Source organism: Rhinolophus sinicus, chromosome 1 (assembly GCF_057876585.1).
Source record: "Rhinolophus sinicus isolate RSI-liver-muscle chromosome 1, RSI-T2T, whole genome shotgun sequence".
NCBI lineage: Eukaryota > Metazoa > Chordata > Mammalia > Chiroptera > Rhinolophidae > Rhinolophus > Rhinolophus sinicus.
Window position 1 is genome coordinate 127,456,082 of NC_142501.1, and position 18,958 is coordinate 127,475,039.

At 34.9% G+C, this 18,958-nt stretch overlaps 1 protein-coding gene across 3 annotated transcripts in view; it reads right to left on the minus strand.

The window, feature by feature from the left end:
* MKX (mohawk homeobox) overlaps positions 1-18,958 on the minus strand; it is a 58,785-nt gene that overhangs the window by 30,423 nt on the left and 9,404 nt on the right. For all 3 annotated transcript variants that reach the window (XM_019731545.3, XM_088789391.1, XM_088789401.1), the window contains 2 exons: positions 18,363-18,516; positions 17,596-17,931 (listed from right to left, as the gene is read on the minus strand). In XM_019731545.3, coding sequence (XP_019587104.2) covers positions 17,596-17,931; positions 18,363-18,516 — 490 coding nt within the window. The remainder of the gene's footprint in view (positions 1-17,595; positions 17,932-18,362; positions 18,517-18,958) is intronic.

The window sequence follows — 18,958 nt, forward strand, 5'->3', positions numbered from 1 at the left end:
TCTCTTAGTTGCCCAGCAAATTAAATGCATCCATCTGGCTGATGACCTTAACTGGGGCTTATTTTCGGCGTAGGTCTTATTTTCAGGGAAACCTGGTAGGTGCCTTTGAAGGGAGATAAAAAGAAGCCAGCAGGCAGAAGACTTAGAAAAGGAGATGGAAGGATGATCTCTCAAAGGTAAACTACCATCGATGTGAATTTCCCCATGTTTGATAAAAGTAAAAGATAGTGGCCACGAACAAGGTTTTAGAGTCAAATGAGTCTGAGTTTGAATGGTTCTGCAACATCACAGCTTATGTGGGTGAATTCTGCTACTGCAGTTTGTTCTCTCATTCTCAAAACAAGGATAGTAATACATACATCACAGAGTTCTTATGGGGAGTCAATAAAATAATACACGCAGGTAAAGCACAACGCCAGGCACATACTGAGTGCTCAGTGAAAGGCAGCTGTTGTTACTATGTGTGGTAAACCTCCATCAAACCACTGGGAACCTTCTAGCCATCTACCTTAGAAATACATTGCCTGGTGCTGGCCTGCATGTTAAGATTCCTGCCTCACAATGTGATAAAATGTATGTAGCTTAAGGAAAGTAAGATTAACCAAATGTACAAAGAGAACATGTATATATGGAGTTGGGTTTTTTTGTTAATTATGTAAATAATTATGTAAATATCAACTTATCAAAATATTTGGATAAGGTTTGATGACTCAGTTTATGGATTACCCATATCAAAAGCATTTAAAGCAGTATAGTTTTTATACTTTATAAGTAAAATATCACACAAATGATGATACTTATTCTTTAAACATTTGAGGTTGAACAGGCCAAAGTTCATCTAAAAATTCCCCTGCTAAGTGACGTCTGCTGGGATAGGGAGAATTTTGGCCCCATGGCATTTACCCCTAGTGTCACATCTGTGAATATTACGTTACATGTTAAAAGTGACTTTGCAGATGTAATTAAGATTACCAATCAGTGGTCTTTAACCTAGGGAGATTATCCTGGATTATCTGGGTAGGCCCAATGTAATCACATGAATCCTTAAATGCTAAGCTTTCTCCTGGCTGGGGGCTCAGGGAGAAGGCAGAGAGATTCAAGTGTGCGAAGGACTCAATGTGATGGTGCGAGTTTAAAATGCAGGGGACCAGAGAAAAGGAATGGGGCACCTCCAGAAGCTGAGAGGCAAGAAAATGGGGACCTCGGTCCTGCAACCACAAGGAAATGAATTATGCCACCAGCCTAAGTAAAATTGTGAGTGGGTTCTTTCCCAGGGCCACCCTGTAAGAACCCAGTGTGACTGACACCTTGATGTCAGCCTAGTGAGACTCTGAGCAGAGAATCCAGTCATGCTGTGCCAGCCTTCTGACCTGAGATAATAAATGGTGTTGTTTAAAGTTGCTAAATTTGTGGTAATTTGTTATGTACCCATAGAAAACCAACACACAGGCATAAAAACTATCCTTTGATTTATAACCACAGTCATCAGTTTTGAATCTGTCACGGTTAATTAATTAGAAAACAACACACTCCATTCCTGACTGTGGCATACAAACTGTCCATTCCTGGCAACATATGTGCCATGATTTCAAGCTCGCCTTCTGGCACTTCTCTCGTTCTTCTAAGTTTCAGGGGCTTCACTTAATATTTTCTTAAAATAAGTGCTTGGATATGCTGCTGCTTATTAGCATCTCCAACGAGGGTGTACAAGATCGTCAGAAAAGAAAACCTTTCAAATTCGTATATTCCAGAAACAGCCTTGTGAAGAAATATGCAGCAATGATTGGCTAAGAATTAGGTCTGGATATCTGCTGTTCAGCTGTCTGCTCAACGGCGAGATCAACTTGTGATAATATGAAAAGCTCTTGACCTCATCAGGATGATTTTAATTCAAAGGTGTAGCGAAGCATTCGCTATATAATCAAGGGAAAGACCCACCCAGGATAACAGGTACTGCCTAATACGATGACAATGAAGTCACTGTAAGCCAAGGGCTCTGGAAATGTTAGATGCAATAAAAGGGGTGCAATATCTAGGAAAGATATTGGGAATAGTGGCCCATTTTAAATTCATTACTGTAGAAACAGCACAATTTCCACATGTTGACAGCTGGACAATCAAGCCTATCCCTGAGGGAAGAAAGAAAAGTCATAGAAAAGTACTCTGTGGTCAGTCCACCACTTCCAGAGACACAGAAATGCAGCAAAATATTCAGTTAGCTCAGCTGCAGTCAAACAAACCAAAGAAGAATCTGGACAGCAGAGCCCTGAACAAAGACAATGCACTTTATTGTTTAAAAATGAAAATAGAGAGAAAAAGAGAAGAGGGAGAGAGGCAGGGAAGAAGGCAGGAAAGGAGGGAGGGGAGAGAGGGAGGAAGGAAGGAAAAAAAGAGGGAGAGAGAGAGAGAGAGAAAGAAGAGAAAAAAAGAGATTAGTTAATTAGGAGATAGCCAAGATATTTTGATATTTTTGAAATAAATTGAATATGCAATTTTAATGTGTATTAACGTTTTGAACCATGATAACCCTTTCACTCCCACGATATATTTTATTTTGATGTATAACTTCAATTAAGTATATTTGTAGCAGTAGCTAAAAATTATTAAAGTAATCTAAGTATGGAAGGGTAATAAAAAATGAAGCATATGATTATTTAATGCTCCATTAATTGATAATTTTGCTTGAAGGAAAGATTGGCAAAAAGAAATGGAATTCTTAACTCCTTGTTTTTACTTAAAAATTCCCAACACTATTCACTCAAACTAAGAATTTAAGTTTTCCACTGGAAGGAAGAAGAAGAAAGGTTACTTCTAGCATGCCCTGCCACATGCTTAACTACAGAGTAAAACAGTACTAATTTGGATTCCAAGCACATTTCTAAAGTGTAGTATTTATTAGGTACACAACTGTCAACTGCCACTAATTACTATATTATATTATATTATATTATATTATATTATATTATATTATACTATACTATACTATATTATATTATATTATATTATATTAATTAAAGGCATTTTTATTTAAATTATATTTAGCTTTTCATATCAAGCACTGTAGTTCATAACGTGTCATGTTTATGTAGAGGAAACCTATTAGGAATTTTCCAGGCGCTCCCATGTTCCAGTCTGTACACAATTACTCTAAATGTATTATTCTGCTATTCAGAATCCTTTTATAATTCTGAATGTGTGCAAATTCCCACCAATAACTATTGGAAAAAAAGGGAAAATTTTTATAATAAAATCATTTACTAAAAGTCTATATTACAGAGTTCCTTTAAGATGATGCACTGAATAAGCTTTATTTATTTCTCTCTCAAAATCCCATTAAAATTACAGAATGAAAATTTAAAAGCAAATAAATAGCTAGCAATGCTTGAAAGCAATAAAGGGTACCATTGCCAAATCAGAAAAGTTGAGAAATTCATGAAAGATGAAATGCATATGGCACCAAGTCGGTGGGGAAATCAAAATAGAATGATAACTCAAAATAGGTGGACAGCAAGACCATGGCACAGTGTGAGCTGCTTCTCCCAACAGGGCACATAAGATAGTCCAACTCAGTAGTTCACAGATGACGAGTGGGCCATGAAGGGAATCATAAAGGTTACAGTTAAAGGACAAACATCAGGAGAGCTAGGTCACGCCTTTGGTTCTGAGTTTATAGAATGCCTCTGGGTCAGCTGACCCCACGTCACAGCTGTTACAAATATTCTTTGAGCAAGTTAGGGACCTGTCTAAGGAGGGATCCTAGCAAAGGCAGTGAGGCCATTAAGTGGTGCAGAGTAGATTCAGGTAACTTCTGATCTATACAGATGTCATGGCTGCTATGAAAAAATGGAGCAATAAGAAAACAAAGATGGTTTTGGAAAATAAAAACAAGATACCAAAACTACAATGGAAGGCGCAAAGTTGAGGACTAAATTAGTAATCTGGAAAGATAAAGTTAAGGGAAGTATTTATAATATAGAGAAGAAAAATGGAAAATGTGAGAGGAAAAGTAGAGAACCAAGAAATCCCAGGCCAAGATTATTTCACAGGTGAATTCTTTCAAACCTTCATGATATCAGGAAGAGCTAATCCATACTTCATTTAAACTTGTCTGGAGTAGAAAAAAATGAAATAGTTTCCAATTCATTCTTCAGGACTAATGTCAAAATTGTGGAAGGAGAACATTTGGAAAAAAGTAAATAATAGAAAAATCTCACTTGAGAACTTTGATAAAAAATTACTAAAATAAAATGTTAATAAATTGAATCCAGAAATATATTAAATGAATAATATATCATGATAGAATAGAATTTCCCCCCCAAAATTCAAGGACAGTTAAACACTAGGAAATTTACTCTATATAAATAGATTAAAAGAGGACAACTAGATGATGGTCTTAAAAACTGTAGAAAAAGCACTTGATAAGTGCAATGGACTTTTTAGTTATGTGGGTGTTTGTGGGTAGGGGGAATCTCTTGTTAAACAATCGAGGAACGGAAGGCGAATCCCTTAACTTGATAAAGTGATTATACCAGAAACCTTCTACAAACATTATACTTAATAGTGAAATATAAGAAAAATTCCCTTTAATGCCTGCCATCATTTCTATTACTCAACATTGTTTTGGAAAACTTGCATTGTAAGAACTGGAGGGAGAGAAGAAGTGAAAGAGAGGGGAGGAGAATAAATACATAAAACTGTTACTATTTGGAGGTTATACGCTTGCATATACTTTGACAATCCAACTAGACATAAGAAAAATAAACAAAACCTAACAGATTTCCTATATATCAGTGATAACTATTATAAAATATAACAGACAAGAAGCCATCCACAATAGAAACAATAAGGATAACAAAATAAAATATCTAGTAATTAACTTAATGAGAAATATGTAAACCCAATGTAAAGAAAACTATAAAACTTCATTGTGTCATGAAAGACGATCAGAATAAATGGATAAATATACTATGTTCCTGAGTGGCAAGACTTGATATAATAAGGACAAAAAGTATTCCCCAAATTAATATATACATTCAATGCAATCCCAAATTAATTTCCACGGGAATTTTTAAAATAGAACTTGTCAAACTTACTCCAAAGTTCAACTGGAAAATTAAATTCAAGAGCCTAGATGAGAATATTTTTTAAAAACTGAAAGTAGACATACCCTGCCATATGCCAAAATGTACCATAAAGCTACAGTCATGAAAACAGTGTGCTATTGATATAGGAATATTTTTTAAGTTTGATAGAATACATTAGTGTCTAGAAGTAGACACACATATGAAGGAAGTTAGTATGTAATAAAGGCAGCATTTCAAGTCAGTAAGGAAAGGTGGAAGTACTCAGTAAATTGTGTTGGGATAACTGGCTATCAATTTGGAGGAAAAATAGAAGTCAGATCATTACCTCACACAATTTACAAAAAAATTTTTAGGTAGATTATGAGTATATAAATGTACAACTGAAATAATAAAAGTTTAAAAAAATGTAGACGCAAGCTTTTAACATCTTGGGAAAGGTCTCCCTAAAAATGACACAAGACATAAAGAATCTATTGAAGATTGAACCAGGTGCCCTCTCCCTTCTAGGCCTCCTAACCCAGGAACTTCATCTGCCACCAAGGGAGCTTAACTGTTGCCATGCTCCCCAATGCTCCTTTGAAATGCTCTTTGTCTTGCTGCCCAGAGCCCAAGTTCTGTTTCTAACAGCGATAATAAGGTATGCATTTAACTATGACTTTCTGTAAACTGTGGGCTTCCTTCTCTCTCTACGCAATTCACAGAATCTCAGATTATTCAGAGGTAATAAGGTCTTTATGGTTTACCTTGTCACAAACCCTCATTCTACAGCTAAAGGAACCGAGCCATTGGTTAATAAAGGGACTTGCCTTAGAACACATACCCAATTGCTAGGAATTCTGGCTGAATCTAGAGCTCCTGATTTCTAAGAGCTTCCTGCTATTTCCACATTATAACTTCCTGTGGCCTAATCTACATATGGGCAATTTCAGGTGAGACGAGGAGGCTGACTGGAGAGAAAATTTGGGCCCAGCAAGGCCATTTTCCAAACCACAGATGAAGCAGCAAAAATTTAATTAAATGTAATTAAATTACAGTCAAAACATAGATTATATTTGTATTCCTTCAACTAAGCCTCTACCCAGACCTTTATACTATCTTTTTAATTAAAGCATGTTAGAGACAGGCTGAGGTCAAACAGAACATAGATTATTTGCCTTTATGTTTCTTCTCTGAGCTTCCTAATAACATTTCACTGAGTGTGTGTGTTAGGGGGTGGGGATTAATATGTCATGAAATCATAAAGTTGAGCTTTTTTATATTTTCCTAATGAAAGGAAAGTTATTGTAACTATAAACTAAATTTTATTGCTTCAATCATAGTAACCATGAAATAGCCCTCAAACACCTTTCAAGATAGTTGAGAATTACTATTCCAGATGATTTATGTTTATACTTTTTAAAGTCCATTTTAAGGAAAAAAAAATAAAAATAATTTTTTGAAAGAAAAAAGTACACAGGTTAGATAAACTGGAGACCCCGTGGGTTATGAGTAAATCTGAAGTGGTGCCATATTTCTGCAAAGGTCTAAAGTAAAGGAACCCAGGAGACACAATAAAAGTTAAAACAAGACCAGTGCACTACTGACAGGTTGTGAAAAAATTCTTTGATCCAGCTGCAAAGATTTAGCAGCTCAGAAGAGAATTAAAGGAGAAACAATACAGCGATAAGAAATGCAACCAAGACAACAATAAAAGGAAATGCGAAACACTAATAGCGCTCAACCTCAGCTGCAAACAAGTGAAGGATGTGTGGATTCTCAAGCAGCCCCATTACCGAAACCATCTAGCTTTGTGCTGGGCAAAGACATCACAGCAAAGGCACTTGGCACGGAGCAACTCCTGGCCACGGATTTTGCGTTTAGAAATGTAAGACCCAGTAACATTTAAGGAATTCTCACTCTTGCCAGATAGCCATCCTCTTGCCCTGAAGCCATGTGACAAATGATCCTGAATACCACTTGGCCTTTTCTGCATCTGTTGTCTAAATTAGTGTAGAAACTGGAAGGAGAGACTGAATTTTGGCCCTTAGCAAAAGGGTACATTTTAGTGTCGTAATGACAGTCTTGGCAGAACAGGGCATTCTTACTTGAAATGTCTCTGCCATACTGAGAGCTTTGTCCACCGTAACCTGAATCTGGCTCCATTGAAGGGACTATCAGTTCTAAATTTTAAATGTACAGGCAGTGATGTAAAAACTTAAAGAGCAAACTGTTTCTTGGAAATCACACTTGATGAACAGTTGTCTCTGACCACCTTTCAGTGCTTTTAAAAGGCTTTATTTCCATTTGCTTTTTTTTTTCATTTTCATTTTAAATTGCCAAAATATTCCTCTCAAAATTACTACTTAAAAAAATTTATTGTCTTTATTTAAAGCCTGATCAAAGGAAAAATTTCTTTTGTGTACTATATACTGGGGGTGCCCCAAAGAATGTATACAAATGGACACTTTGGTCAACGTTGCTCAAGCAGTAGTTCGCCATCATCATAAGTGTTTAGACGCTGATGGTAACCACTCTAAGCACCTCTTGTAATTGCAGAAGTCAAACGGGACTTGTGTTCATCTTTTGTTATTGGTATATATTTAGTATTACAATTTTAATAGTTTTGTCCTTTCTTAAAATGTGTATACATTTTTTGGCACCCTCTGTGCAATATATATTATACTATAATGGTATCAAAAAGGGAACACATTCTTTCTGTCAAAGAAAGAATATAATATATTATACGTGCAATATATATTATATTATAATGGTATCAAAAAGGGAACACATTCTTTCTGTCAAAGATATCCACCTTAGTCACTGTATCAAAGATGCTCCAAAGCACTGCAGCCAGTGGGCAAGAGGCAGTTTTTAATCCTCTCTGCAGTCCAGTGATTGCAGAAGACACAACATGCAGTTGAGAGCATCCTGGCCATAGTGCCATCACTCAGGTGCTCCCGAAATCTGTGAAACAGTAAAGTCTAAACCTCAATTTAGTTTTTTCTTGGTACATTTACTGAAGTGCCTCACCTGAGGAAATGCTCAAGATAAATTCGACATGGAAACACATCAATGTATCTTGCACCAGAATGCCCTACTGGGCATGACAAATAGTTCAGGACTAGCTCTTCTGACTGGGAAAACTCAAAATTGTTCGAAGTGGATGAGTGATGCTGTTTAAAGCTGTGTCTTATCTATCTTCCCAACACCACTTTCTAATTGGGTTGTTATCATCACTCATCTTTTCTGTTCACTTTCAGGTTCACTCAATGTCTCCAGTGTGCACAAGGTAGAGGGAAGATACCACAAAGTAGTTATTTTCAAAAGCTACTTTGTTTACTCAATTATGTTCAATTTCTATTACTTATTACTATTATGCAACCACACACACACACACACACACACACACACACACACACCATGAGTATTAACTGTTTGGCATTTTCTGCAAACCATTCCTATATCCCTAGGACTGTAGGATACCAAGATGATCCCGAGGTACTGTAGGCCTATTACAACCTGTAATCTATCAATGTGTGTGAAGACCTTTCCACTGCAGCCATGAAAACAGAAACTTTTTAAAAATGTACACACACCTAGCCTAAATTCTCAAAAGCTCAACACTAATGACTTAAGTATGTTTTAAGTAAAAGTCAAGTAAGTACCTAAAGTTGCCCAAAGCAATTATACTTACTGTACCGGAGATCAGTATTACATCTACAAGCAAATCAAGCAACTCATATCCAAAACTCCCAAAATTTCGATGCCTAGTAAAGAGCCTAAAACAACTTCCTAATCTGCAAATTAAGGGACTAAAGTAGAGGATCCCTTAAAGTTTACTACTGGATTTATAAAACTCTTGACGATTTCCCTCTTTAGTACAATGAAAATGAGAGAAATTGGGTAACAAACCTGTCAAAGAATAAAAGGAGAAAAGAGTTGTTATGCAGCTGCTATTTAAACATGCCATTCTTCGCCTAAACTGAAAACCAAAAAACGTTCAAATTTTGTGAAAGAAATTGGGCAAAGTGAACTAAATTATTATTTTTTTGCTTCCTCAAACCTCACAATTATAAGTGACATAATTTCTAACAAAAAAACAAGAACACAAACTTCCCAAATTGAACAGTACCAAAATTCTGGACTAGAAGTAAACACATATTTATCCTGAGTAAAAAGTCTGTTACATCAACAAGACAAATTTTGACATAGAAAAATACCTTTTTAATTTTAGAAACAAAGTAGGGAGGCAGAAGGGAAAAACTAACTGTGATGAACCAAAAAAGAAAGAAAAGAAACCACTTCCATGTTCATTAAATAGACTGTCTTGTTATTTTCACAGACAGTCAAACCTTTTGACATCCTTTTCAGCACCAGACTGGAGAGGTGTCAACAGATGTTATTTAGCCTTGACAGTGTGTAAAGAGTTTACAAACCTAACTAAATTTAGAATTAGAGGGAGTTAGGCACTTATATTCTTCATACATAGGAGAAGGGGGGAAAAAGGCCCTTTTATGCCAGCTTTGAGTTTGGCTTGAATTTTTATGACTTATTTAGAAGCCCTAGGGAATGAAAAGTCTCTGAATGGAAATACTGACACAGTTTTAAATATAGTGACATGAACAGGCACTTCTATGAGATTGCACCAGGATGTGACTGACCACTGTCGCAAATTTGAAATGCACCGGGTATCAGAAAATCAGTTACAATTGATTGAATTGTAGAAAGTGATGCTGAAATATAGAAAATGCCCCTGCAGAATAAAAATTTCATGTTGATAAACTTGTTTTTTTACAGGAAAATATGTAAAATGTATGGGTTCTTTATTCTCACATGAGGAGGAGAGAAAATGAAACATTTCTGCATAAACTTTCTCCAATTCTATCATATGATTAAAAATAGTCATTCTTAAAAAGTCAAAGCTGCCGTGTAAACCGGAAAGTGAATGCAGCAGAAGAGTTTAAATTAATGGGTCTAAATCTATGCTTTGTTTCTTATGTCTCACCTACAAGGTAACGTGCTAAATAAAGATAGACAAAAAGTATCATTACTTAAGCGAAATCAAAGTCATTAAAGCTCCATTTGTTTTTGTCTGTCAGCTATACTCTTTATTCTTTGTTGGATTTTCTTTAAACTAGCTGTTTCCATTTCTCACCCTTGCATGTTCTTGAAAGTCACTCTTTTACTTGAAAATCTGTTTCGTTTCACTTAATACTAAGTTTTTATTTTGAATATCTTAAATGTCTCATAATTTTAAGCTTCATTTTGTTTAATTTTTTTCCTCTGGTTTTAACTTTTTTGTATTTGCCTTTTCTTTTTGACCCATTTAAAGTTATTTAGGACCATTTTCTTTCTTTTATCATGTCGACAGACACAGATCATCATATACATATGTACATTAAAATGTCTTTTATGACTTAAGAGGCAGACAGACTAAATCATTAAAACACTAACTCATTCATTTAAGAAACAGTTACCGAGCAAATCTGTGAAAAACTCTGTACTAAGTGCTAGGGGGACTATAAAAATGAATAAAACACATTGCAGTGCCTCAAAGAGCTTTTAATACACACAAGGCAGTGAGAATCAGCACAAAAGAGGAGAGAATATAGCTTCATTTCAGAAAATAGTTTGTTTACATTCACACAAACATGAAATCAGTATTATATCATTCTTAGGTACCACACAGCGGAAATACAACATAAAAGAACAAAAACGTCAGGATCAAACACAACCCTAAAAAATGTGTAGATTTTCTAAACTGAGCTGCCATACACTTTTGATTTGTTTGTAAATGTTGAATAGGGATGTAAGTTTCAGCATCTACATTTAGCTTTTTCAGGCTCTCACATAACAAATAACAAACAAAGAAAAGTGAATGAAAAGCTAACCCCTGAAGGAGCCAGCAAACTGCTCGTGCCAATATTTGTTCCCTTGTTTTGTTTTTGTTTGTCATTAATCTCTCAGTTTTTTTTAATATTAGATGTACCACTTATAAATTTCATATAAATTTTGCAAGTGACTCCATAAAAAATATGTAATTTTCAAAAATCAAGCTCATTTGAATTTCAGAAATAATCCATGTGAACTTGTTTTCCCATTGTCATCACTGATAAATATTTAAGAATCTCCAGTGTTTAGAACAATGCTTACATTTTTATAATTCTATAGTAACCCCATGCCTACCCAAAGGTCAGAATTTCTATAAGTCTCAGTTATAAGATGACTGCTTTGAAATAATTAGAAAAGATCACTTTTTAAAAAAGGCTCTCAGAAAGACATTCTTTATTCATAGGAGTGAGGGGTAGGTTTAGGATTGTGGTTAATCCTACAATTACTGATTTGAAGGGTGGGAGAGCATAAAAAAGCACCAGGAGGAGGAAGTTTAGAGAAGGGAGAGGATGTGGATGCACAGCCCACGTGCTGTGTTTAATATTGTATCCGTAAGTTTAGGAGAGCAGAAATCCTACATTTTAAAAACTGGTACTTAAATTTCTATCTGGAAATTTCACTTATGTGGAATACCTCATTCACAGATGGTGTTTGAAAAGTGAGGTATTTTTGTAGTAAAGATACAAGACAAGAAATTGGATAACCTTTCAAGTATCTCTTAAATGTCAGTAACTGGGCTGCTGATAGAGGGTTTTATGATTCTCTGCTGGAGTACATCAACAGTCCTTGGCATGCCAGGAAAAGAATGCCTGGAATAATCCAAAATGGCACAGCTTAATTCTTTCACAAAAACCAGGAAGTGACAAGCACAAAACGAGAAACAGAAAAAAGTGTCCAAACCAAAGTAGACTTACTGGTCAACAAAACCCCAAAGAAAAACCCAGCATATACAGTTGACCCTTGAATAATGCAGAGGTTTGGGATGCCAATGCCCGTGCAATACAAAAATCCATATACAACTTTCGTCTCTCCCAAAACTTAACTCTTAATAGCTTACTGTTAACTGGAAGCCTTACCACTAACATAAACAGTCAAGGAACACATATCTTGTATGTTAGATGTATTATATACTGTATTCTTACAATAAAGTAAGCTAGAGAAAAGAAAATGTTATGAAGAAAAACACAAGGAAGAGAAAATATATTTATAGGATTGATTGAAAAAAAAACCACATATCAGTGGAGCTGTGCAGTTCAAACCCGTGTTGTTCAAGGGTCTGCTGCACACAGAAACACACACTATCCTTAACAGCTGGCTCTTGTGGAAGTCCCCTCTTGACTGCCACGCAGCTTTCTTTAAGCTATCCCCAAATACAAAACCTAAAATTGATGAAACATAAATTAGGAGTGATTATTCTCTGTTCAAAAAGATCTACCAAGGCGTGTCTTTAAATCTTTCTTCCGCTTCATTCAACTATAGTTTTTTTGATGAGTCGCCTAGCACAAAGCCCAGAGTTCCACTGAGCCTAAAAGAGGGCCTGTGGACAGTGGCTCTAATAAACATTTTTGTATGTGGAATGAATGCATGAAGGAGTACCTCATATGTGAATGGAATGTATCCCAGAAAAGTATCTGTTAACTCAGTTGTTTAGAACTCTGAGTGTATTTCTCCAAAGAAACTATGCCATTAATTAAGATTAAATCCAAGACTAACTCAATGGTTTATTGAGCTCATGAGCATACCTGGGTTTTACTACCAGTGATACCAGCTTAAATATAAGAAAAGATGAACTAGTACCATTGGCAACAACATGGATGAATCTTGAGATTATTATGCTGAGTGAAATAAGTCAGACAAAAAAAGTCGAGAACCATAGGATTTCACTGATACGTGGTATATAAAACTGAAAACAACAAAAGAACAAGACAAACAAATGAAGAAACAAAACTTCATAGACACAGACAGTAGTTTAGTGGTTACCAGAGGGTAAGGGGGGAGGGGGATGGTAGATGAAGGTAAAGGGGATCAAATATATGGTGATGGAAAGAGAACTGATTCTGGGTGGAGAACACACAATGTGATATACAGATGATGTATTACAGAATTGTACACCTGAAATCTATGTAAATTTACTAAAAATTGTCACCCCAATAAACTTTAATTTAAAAAAAATTTAAAAAATTGAAAGCACATGAGTGTACAGAAAGAGAGGGAAAAAAGGCCATCTCTTCTTTTGTGGGTCATCATTAGCCAAGAAAAAAATGTTTGGAAATGGTGTTTAGCCTTTGTCATCCTCCCCAAATTTCTTTCTACTTCCTAGTTTCTCTTTCTTCAGTAACCGAAATACCTCATTCTCTCATTTTGCTCCAACTGTGGCAGCTGAGCCCAAATGGACTCAGTATCCCATTTACCAAATAGATGACTTCTTTTTTCTCTTCTTTTTTCATGGATATTCATGTCAGTCAAGTGGAGGGGAAGCTAATCTGACTAATTCACACTAACAGAGAAAAGAGTCCCATCTGCCTATATGTTTTGCAACACCAGATTTGTATGATTAAGAGGTATTTTAGACAATTTAACAAGATGAAGTTTAAACATTCAGTCTTGTGGGAGCAGGTTAAATTTATGAATTAAATTATATGACGGTAGAGCAGTGGGGATCAAAAGTTGATCATTTGTGAGCTGCAAAAAGAAAAGAACAGAATAGGGACCTGTCCTCAAGCTGAGCAATAGGAGAAGGGAAATCCACACATTTAATTTCAAGACTTGCCTGATCTCCCCCATTGGTACACTTCTTAGAAACCTCTCCTCTCTCCTTCACTAAAGAAGGAAATGTAATAGGCTTGAGCAAATCAAATTCTATCCAAGTTAGGAAAGGCTCCAGTGAGGACTTACTCTGTAAGGTGGCACAGATGGCAGATGGCTCCTTCAGGGATGCTCCCATCTGGAGACTATGAGCACTGATTCAACAGAGATGGAGGTGGATATGATGGCTAGAGTCCTTATCCTGATACCTTAGAGCAGGCCCCTCTAGGATCTAGAGGCCTGTAGGTCAGTTTGTGATGGGAATTCACTCCATCAAAAATCTGAAAATTGTCATCTGTTAACTAACATGATGAAAATCGATTGTAACTTTAATTTAGATGACTTAATTCAATGGACGACACTGACTAAATTTTCTTCTTTACTTAATTGTAGTTAGAAACAATGACCTTAATAATTATGATCAATGCTAATGTTATAATTGCTGCTGTCAGAAATGTTTTTAACCCATATTTAGTGAGAGCCTACTATGCCCCTGAAAAAAGAACACTTTTCCCCCCACACAATGCAGGAGACTGAGGATTACAGTGAAGTATTTAATATCTACATAAAATCAATGAAAACATGTTTGTATCTACTCTGATGGTATCTAGTAATAATCTTCAATTGGGATTACTATTTTATAATCTACCAGGTGTCTCCTTAACACAAACAAGTGAAAATGAAGTTCAGTGATACATTATCCTTCCACACACCAATTCTTTCATTTGGCTTTTTGATTCCATGTATTTAAAGAAATGCATCATGAGATAGCAACTCTTTTACAAAAATGGATGAAAAAACTGGATATATTTTTTTAGCATAGATAAACCAATAAATTGTATTTAAAGGTGGTCAGTTCTTGAAAAAGAATTTAAAAGAAATCTTTGTACCACGATAGAACTGGGACGAGGAATGGTGTTTAATAATAGTAGACTTAGAAGATATTTAGGTTAGGAAAGAAAGATATAACCAGAAGGAATTGAAGGAATCCAGAGTAAGTCTGTATGCCAGAGAAAACCATAGCAGTTGCTCAGAAAGTATTTATTGAAGTCCCCTGTTCTACTATTTATGCATGAGTGGTAACCCAGCTACAATTGCAGCAATGTTGACACTCAGTTCCCATAGAAGATAGCCATTTATTGTTTTGATCTTAAATTTAGCAGACCAGTCTTACACCACCAGTCTTTCTTAATTCTCCATCCACAAAACCAAAAAATGTATCCTGTTCTTTTAAAGTTTATAAACATGCATGGAAAACCAGAAGTTTACGTGTCTAGGCTGCTTTCTCGCTGCTTGCATAACTAAAAATTAGGGTTTTATTTAAAAATAGAACTTGGCAAATGAGGGGTCCATTGGAATGCATTAATAAAAATAAATGGCCAAGATATTTAACTTTGAAAAGCATCAACTATACAGGCATGTTATTCCAGCTTTGATTTTTCATTTTTTTTTATTTTGTCACCTCTGAAAAGAGCATGCATTTTCAGAAGACTCATTACACTGGGTAAATTTCAGAGACATGACCTTGCTTTTATTGAGCAACATACAAAAATTTATAAGAAATTTAGAAAAATAGACCTTCAATCATTCCACTTCATCAAAATTAATTTTCATTGTTCCAAAAATCTTTCTTGTTTCTGTCTGTATATATTTGTATTACCATAATTGTATTCAGGGTTACCACACTTTTAAATTATTTTTCACTTAACATTACATTATTAATATTGCTCATGTTATTTCATAGTCAGTATCAATATAAAATTTTTGAGTTTTATGCTCTTAATCTAGTTTGTGGTTACGATCACATTTATATTTTTAAAAACTAACATACTTCCCATATTTTTGTATGTTTTAGAAAAATGTATAAAGCATGGGAATTAATTATTCTTTCATAGTTTGAAAGAAATCCAATGAGTCTATCAAGTTGTGTTTTGGGAATTAGGTTTACTAAAAACCTTAATTTTTCCTGAATTAGCGGTGATTTAAAACTTTTATTATTATGAGTTTATAATTTAATTTGTGTGGATAATACCAACTCGTGTGGATAATACCAATTCATTTCATCTATGCATTTACATACAGGTTGAATCACCACTAATTCAACAATTGTGAATAGTGTTTCATCACAATTTTAACAATATTTTTTGTTTAGTACCTATATAGTGACGGCTATGTCTCCTTTCTCATTTCTAACTTTAATTTGTGTTAATTTTTGCTTATTTCTTTGACTGCTTTCAAAGCGTCAACTCTGTATTTATTTATCTATTTTTTCAGCTTTCCATTTTACCCTTTTTTGTTTTTTTATTCTTTTTTCAATGTTGATTTATTTTCCTTTCTATGTAAATTAACATTCATAAAGCTTTAAATTACCTCCAAGTTCTGCTCCGGCCACATTAGTTAAATGTTTGTATGTAGTTTTAAAATTTTTTGTTATTAGCTAAATAGTCTATTATTGCATCTTTTACTTCTTCATAGATCCAATTAATATTTACAAGACTATTTTTATATTTTGAACTCTTTGGAGTTGTTTTCATTATTGGAAATTGGAGATGCAAACAGAAAAATGAGGTTGATTTAAGTCTTTAAAAATATAGTGAGATTTTTTTTTTTTCTGATTCCTCAGAGATAATATATCTTAAACACATTTGTAGACACTTGAAAATCAGATTTCTGGCTAAACAGTATGCAGGGTATATTAAACAGACCAAATTTATACGTTCCTTTATAAGGCTCTGTTGGTTACATATCAAGCTCCTTCATATGCTGAGGACTAAATGTAGTGACACTTGTGTGCTATTTAGCATAAGGCCTGGCATACCATAACTAATCAATAATTGATGGCAGCATGTGTAATAATAACAGTAATAGTATTAGTATGTGTAATAACAGTAATAGTCTAATGCTAGTTATATTAGTATTTGTCATAACAGTAATAGTCTAGTAGTAGTTAACGTTCCTCCTACTTGTGCTCAGCTGCATTACTGATCTAGAGAAAAATAATGAGCTGCATGTCCTTGGTCTGCATTTTCTTATCTATGGCATAATGTGGCAGGACTAGATGCTTTCTGAAGTTATCTCCAGCTCTAACATTTCTAAATCTCATTTGTTGGCATTTTCAGGACCCGGACTCTATCTACATCAGAAGTAGTCCCTCATATCTTTTGTTTTGAAGCAACTTGCTCAAGCACTCGTTATGACCAAGGCTCTCTGGGAACTGAAGTCAAGATAGAAAAGTTGACTGAACTCGCTACTCCATCTGAAAGTTTTATACCAGTAGGAGTCAATTCATTATTTCTGGAATGAAAGTAAAATTTTGAATGCTATTTATCAGCCCTACTTGTGCTTTCCAGGAATAAAAGTAAAATTTCCAAAGAAATTTAAGCCAGTCCTATACTGTTCCATCACAAAAGTCTTGGCACCCATGCTAATTTGTGCTCCTTTTCCACCATTAATGGCAATCAAAGAATTTAAGAGAAAAGATGGGATACAAAGTATTTGCATGGCTGGCTATGGAATCCAGAACATTCCCCCATTAAAATTTATTCATAAAGGCCAATATATATATCCTCTAAGCATGCTTATCATTAAGATTAAAAATTATTATTAAGAATGAAAATTCTTATCATTACTAAGAATGAAAATTTCCCATGATCAACTAACAAGCATATCCGGTAATTAAAAAACAAAACAAAATCTTTAAAACTTAATTATGGGCGATATGTGAATAGTCTGATGCAAAAGCAATAAAAATTATGCCTTTAGACCTGTCAAAATAAACCTCTCTGCTACAGTTTTAATGGTTTTAAACAAGGTATCACAAAAAAAGCAGACTTACCTGTGCGATAGACAAAGTTGCCTTCGGTTTCTGATGACGAAGGAGACACTAATTCTTCCTCAAATTCATTAGAACTAAAAGAGCCAGAATGGTTTCTTTGCCTTGTCTTTCCCATCATGGCAGCATTTGTGGCCATGACATGTCTCAAAGAGTCGTTAAGGTAACGGTTCAACAAGCTGCTCTTGTATTTTGGGGGTGACACGTAGTCCTCATTGGCCCGTGACTCTGGCCTCACTCCAGCTTTTATGACTGAGCTTTCACTTTTAATCACAGGATGGTGAACTGGATTATTATAGCCCCCTTCATTCATGTGGTTTCTTGGAGGGTTTTCTCCATCTAAGTGAAAAAATATCGCTAGGTAATACTTGCATATACTTTTCCCTAGCCACCCAACTGTTATATTTAATCATTAAAAATGCATGCAAAGAAAGAATATTTAAAGTGTATAAAATTATCTCAGATATTCAAGGTTAATTTTTAGGCATAGCAAAGGTGGAATCTATGTAAGCTGTCCCTGTGGTATTTTAATTTTAATGAATTTCACAGAAAATGTTATTCTGACACACAATAAATCTATAAACAAGAGGAAACAGCCATAATTCTGTTGGTCATTTATAGTATTGTAAAAGCAAAGTTACCTCATGCAATAAAAAAGAACCGTTATGGCACCATCATGTTTTGTGGGATTGACCTTAAAAATAGTAATTGAGGTGAACTTCTTATTACAGAGGCAAAGTCAAGAAAGCAGAATAAAAATACGAACAAACCTTCGGAACACGAATCATCACTGCTTACACTAAGCCGTTCAGCATTTCCTTGAACATACTTGTTGTACAACTTTATTCTTAAAGCCCAGCTTAAATCTGGCTGTCGAACAGTATTCTTAAGCCGACGTCTTGCATTAGCAAACCAATTTGACACCTAAAAAAGTATTATTTTTCAATTAACAACATATAAAAAAATTCCCCATCACACAATTCCCATAAGGAACGTAAGCCTCTCTCAGTATCTCTGATCATTCAATACCCAGAATGTAACAGTGTTGGACATTCATTCCATTCGTTCACTCATTCATTCAACAAACATGCTGAGCATTTACTAGAGATTGAGCGCTTATTGTATTCTGGGAATAAAAAAAAAAAAAATGAAGAGGCCTTGCCATCAAATTTTCAGTCTAATAAGAGAGGTAGGAGAGTATACAAATAACTGTAATATAGGAAAGAATGTGAAGAATGGTTTAAGAGGCATTAAAACAAAATCATTCAGGAGTCCAAAGGAAGGAGGTGTTATTTTTATATGCGACTAAAGACTCCATGAGAAATTTAAGGTAGGCTTTGAAGGAATATATCATGTATAATGGCTA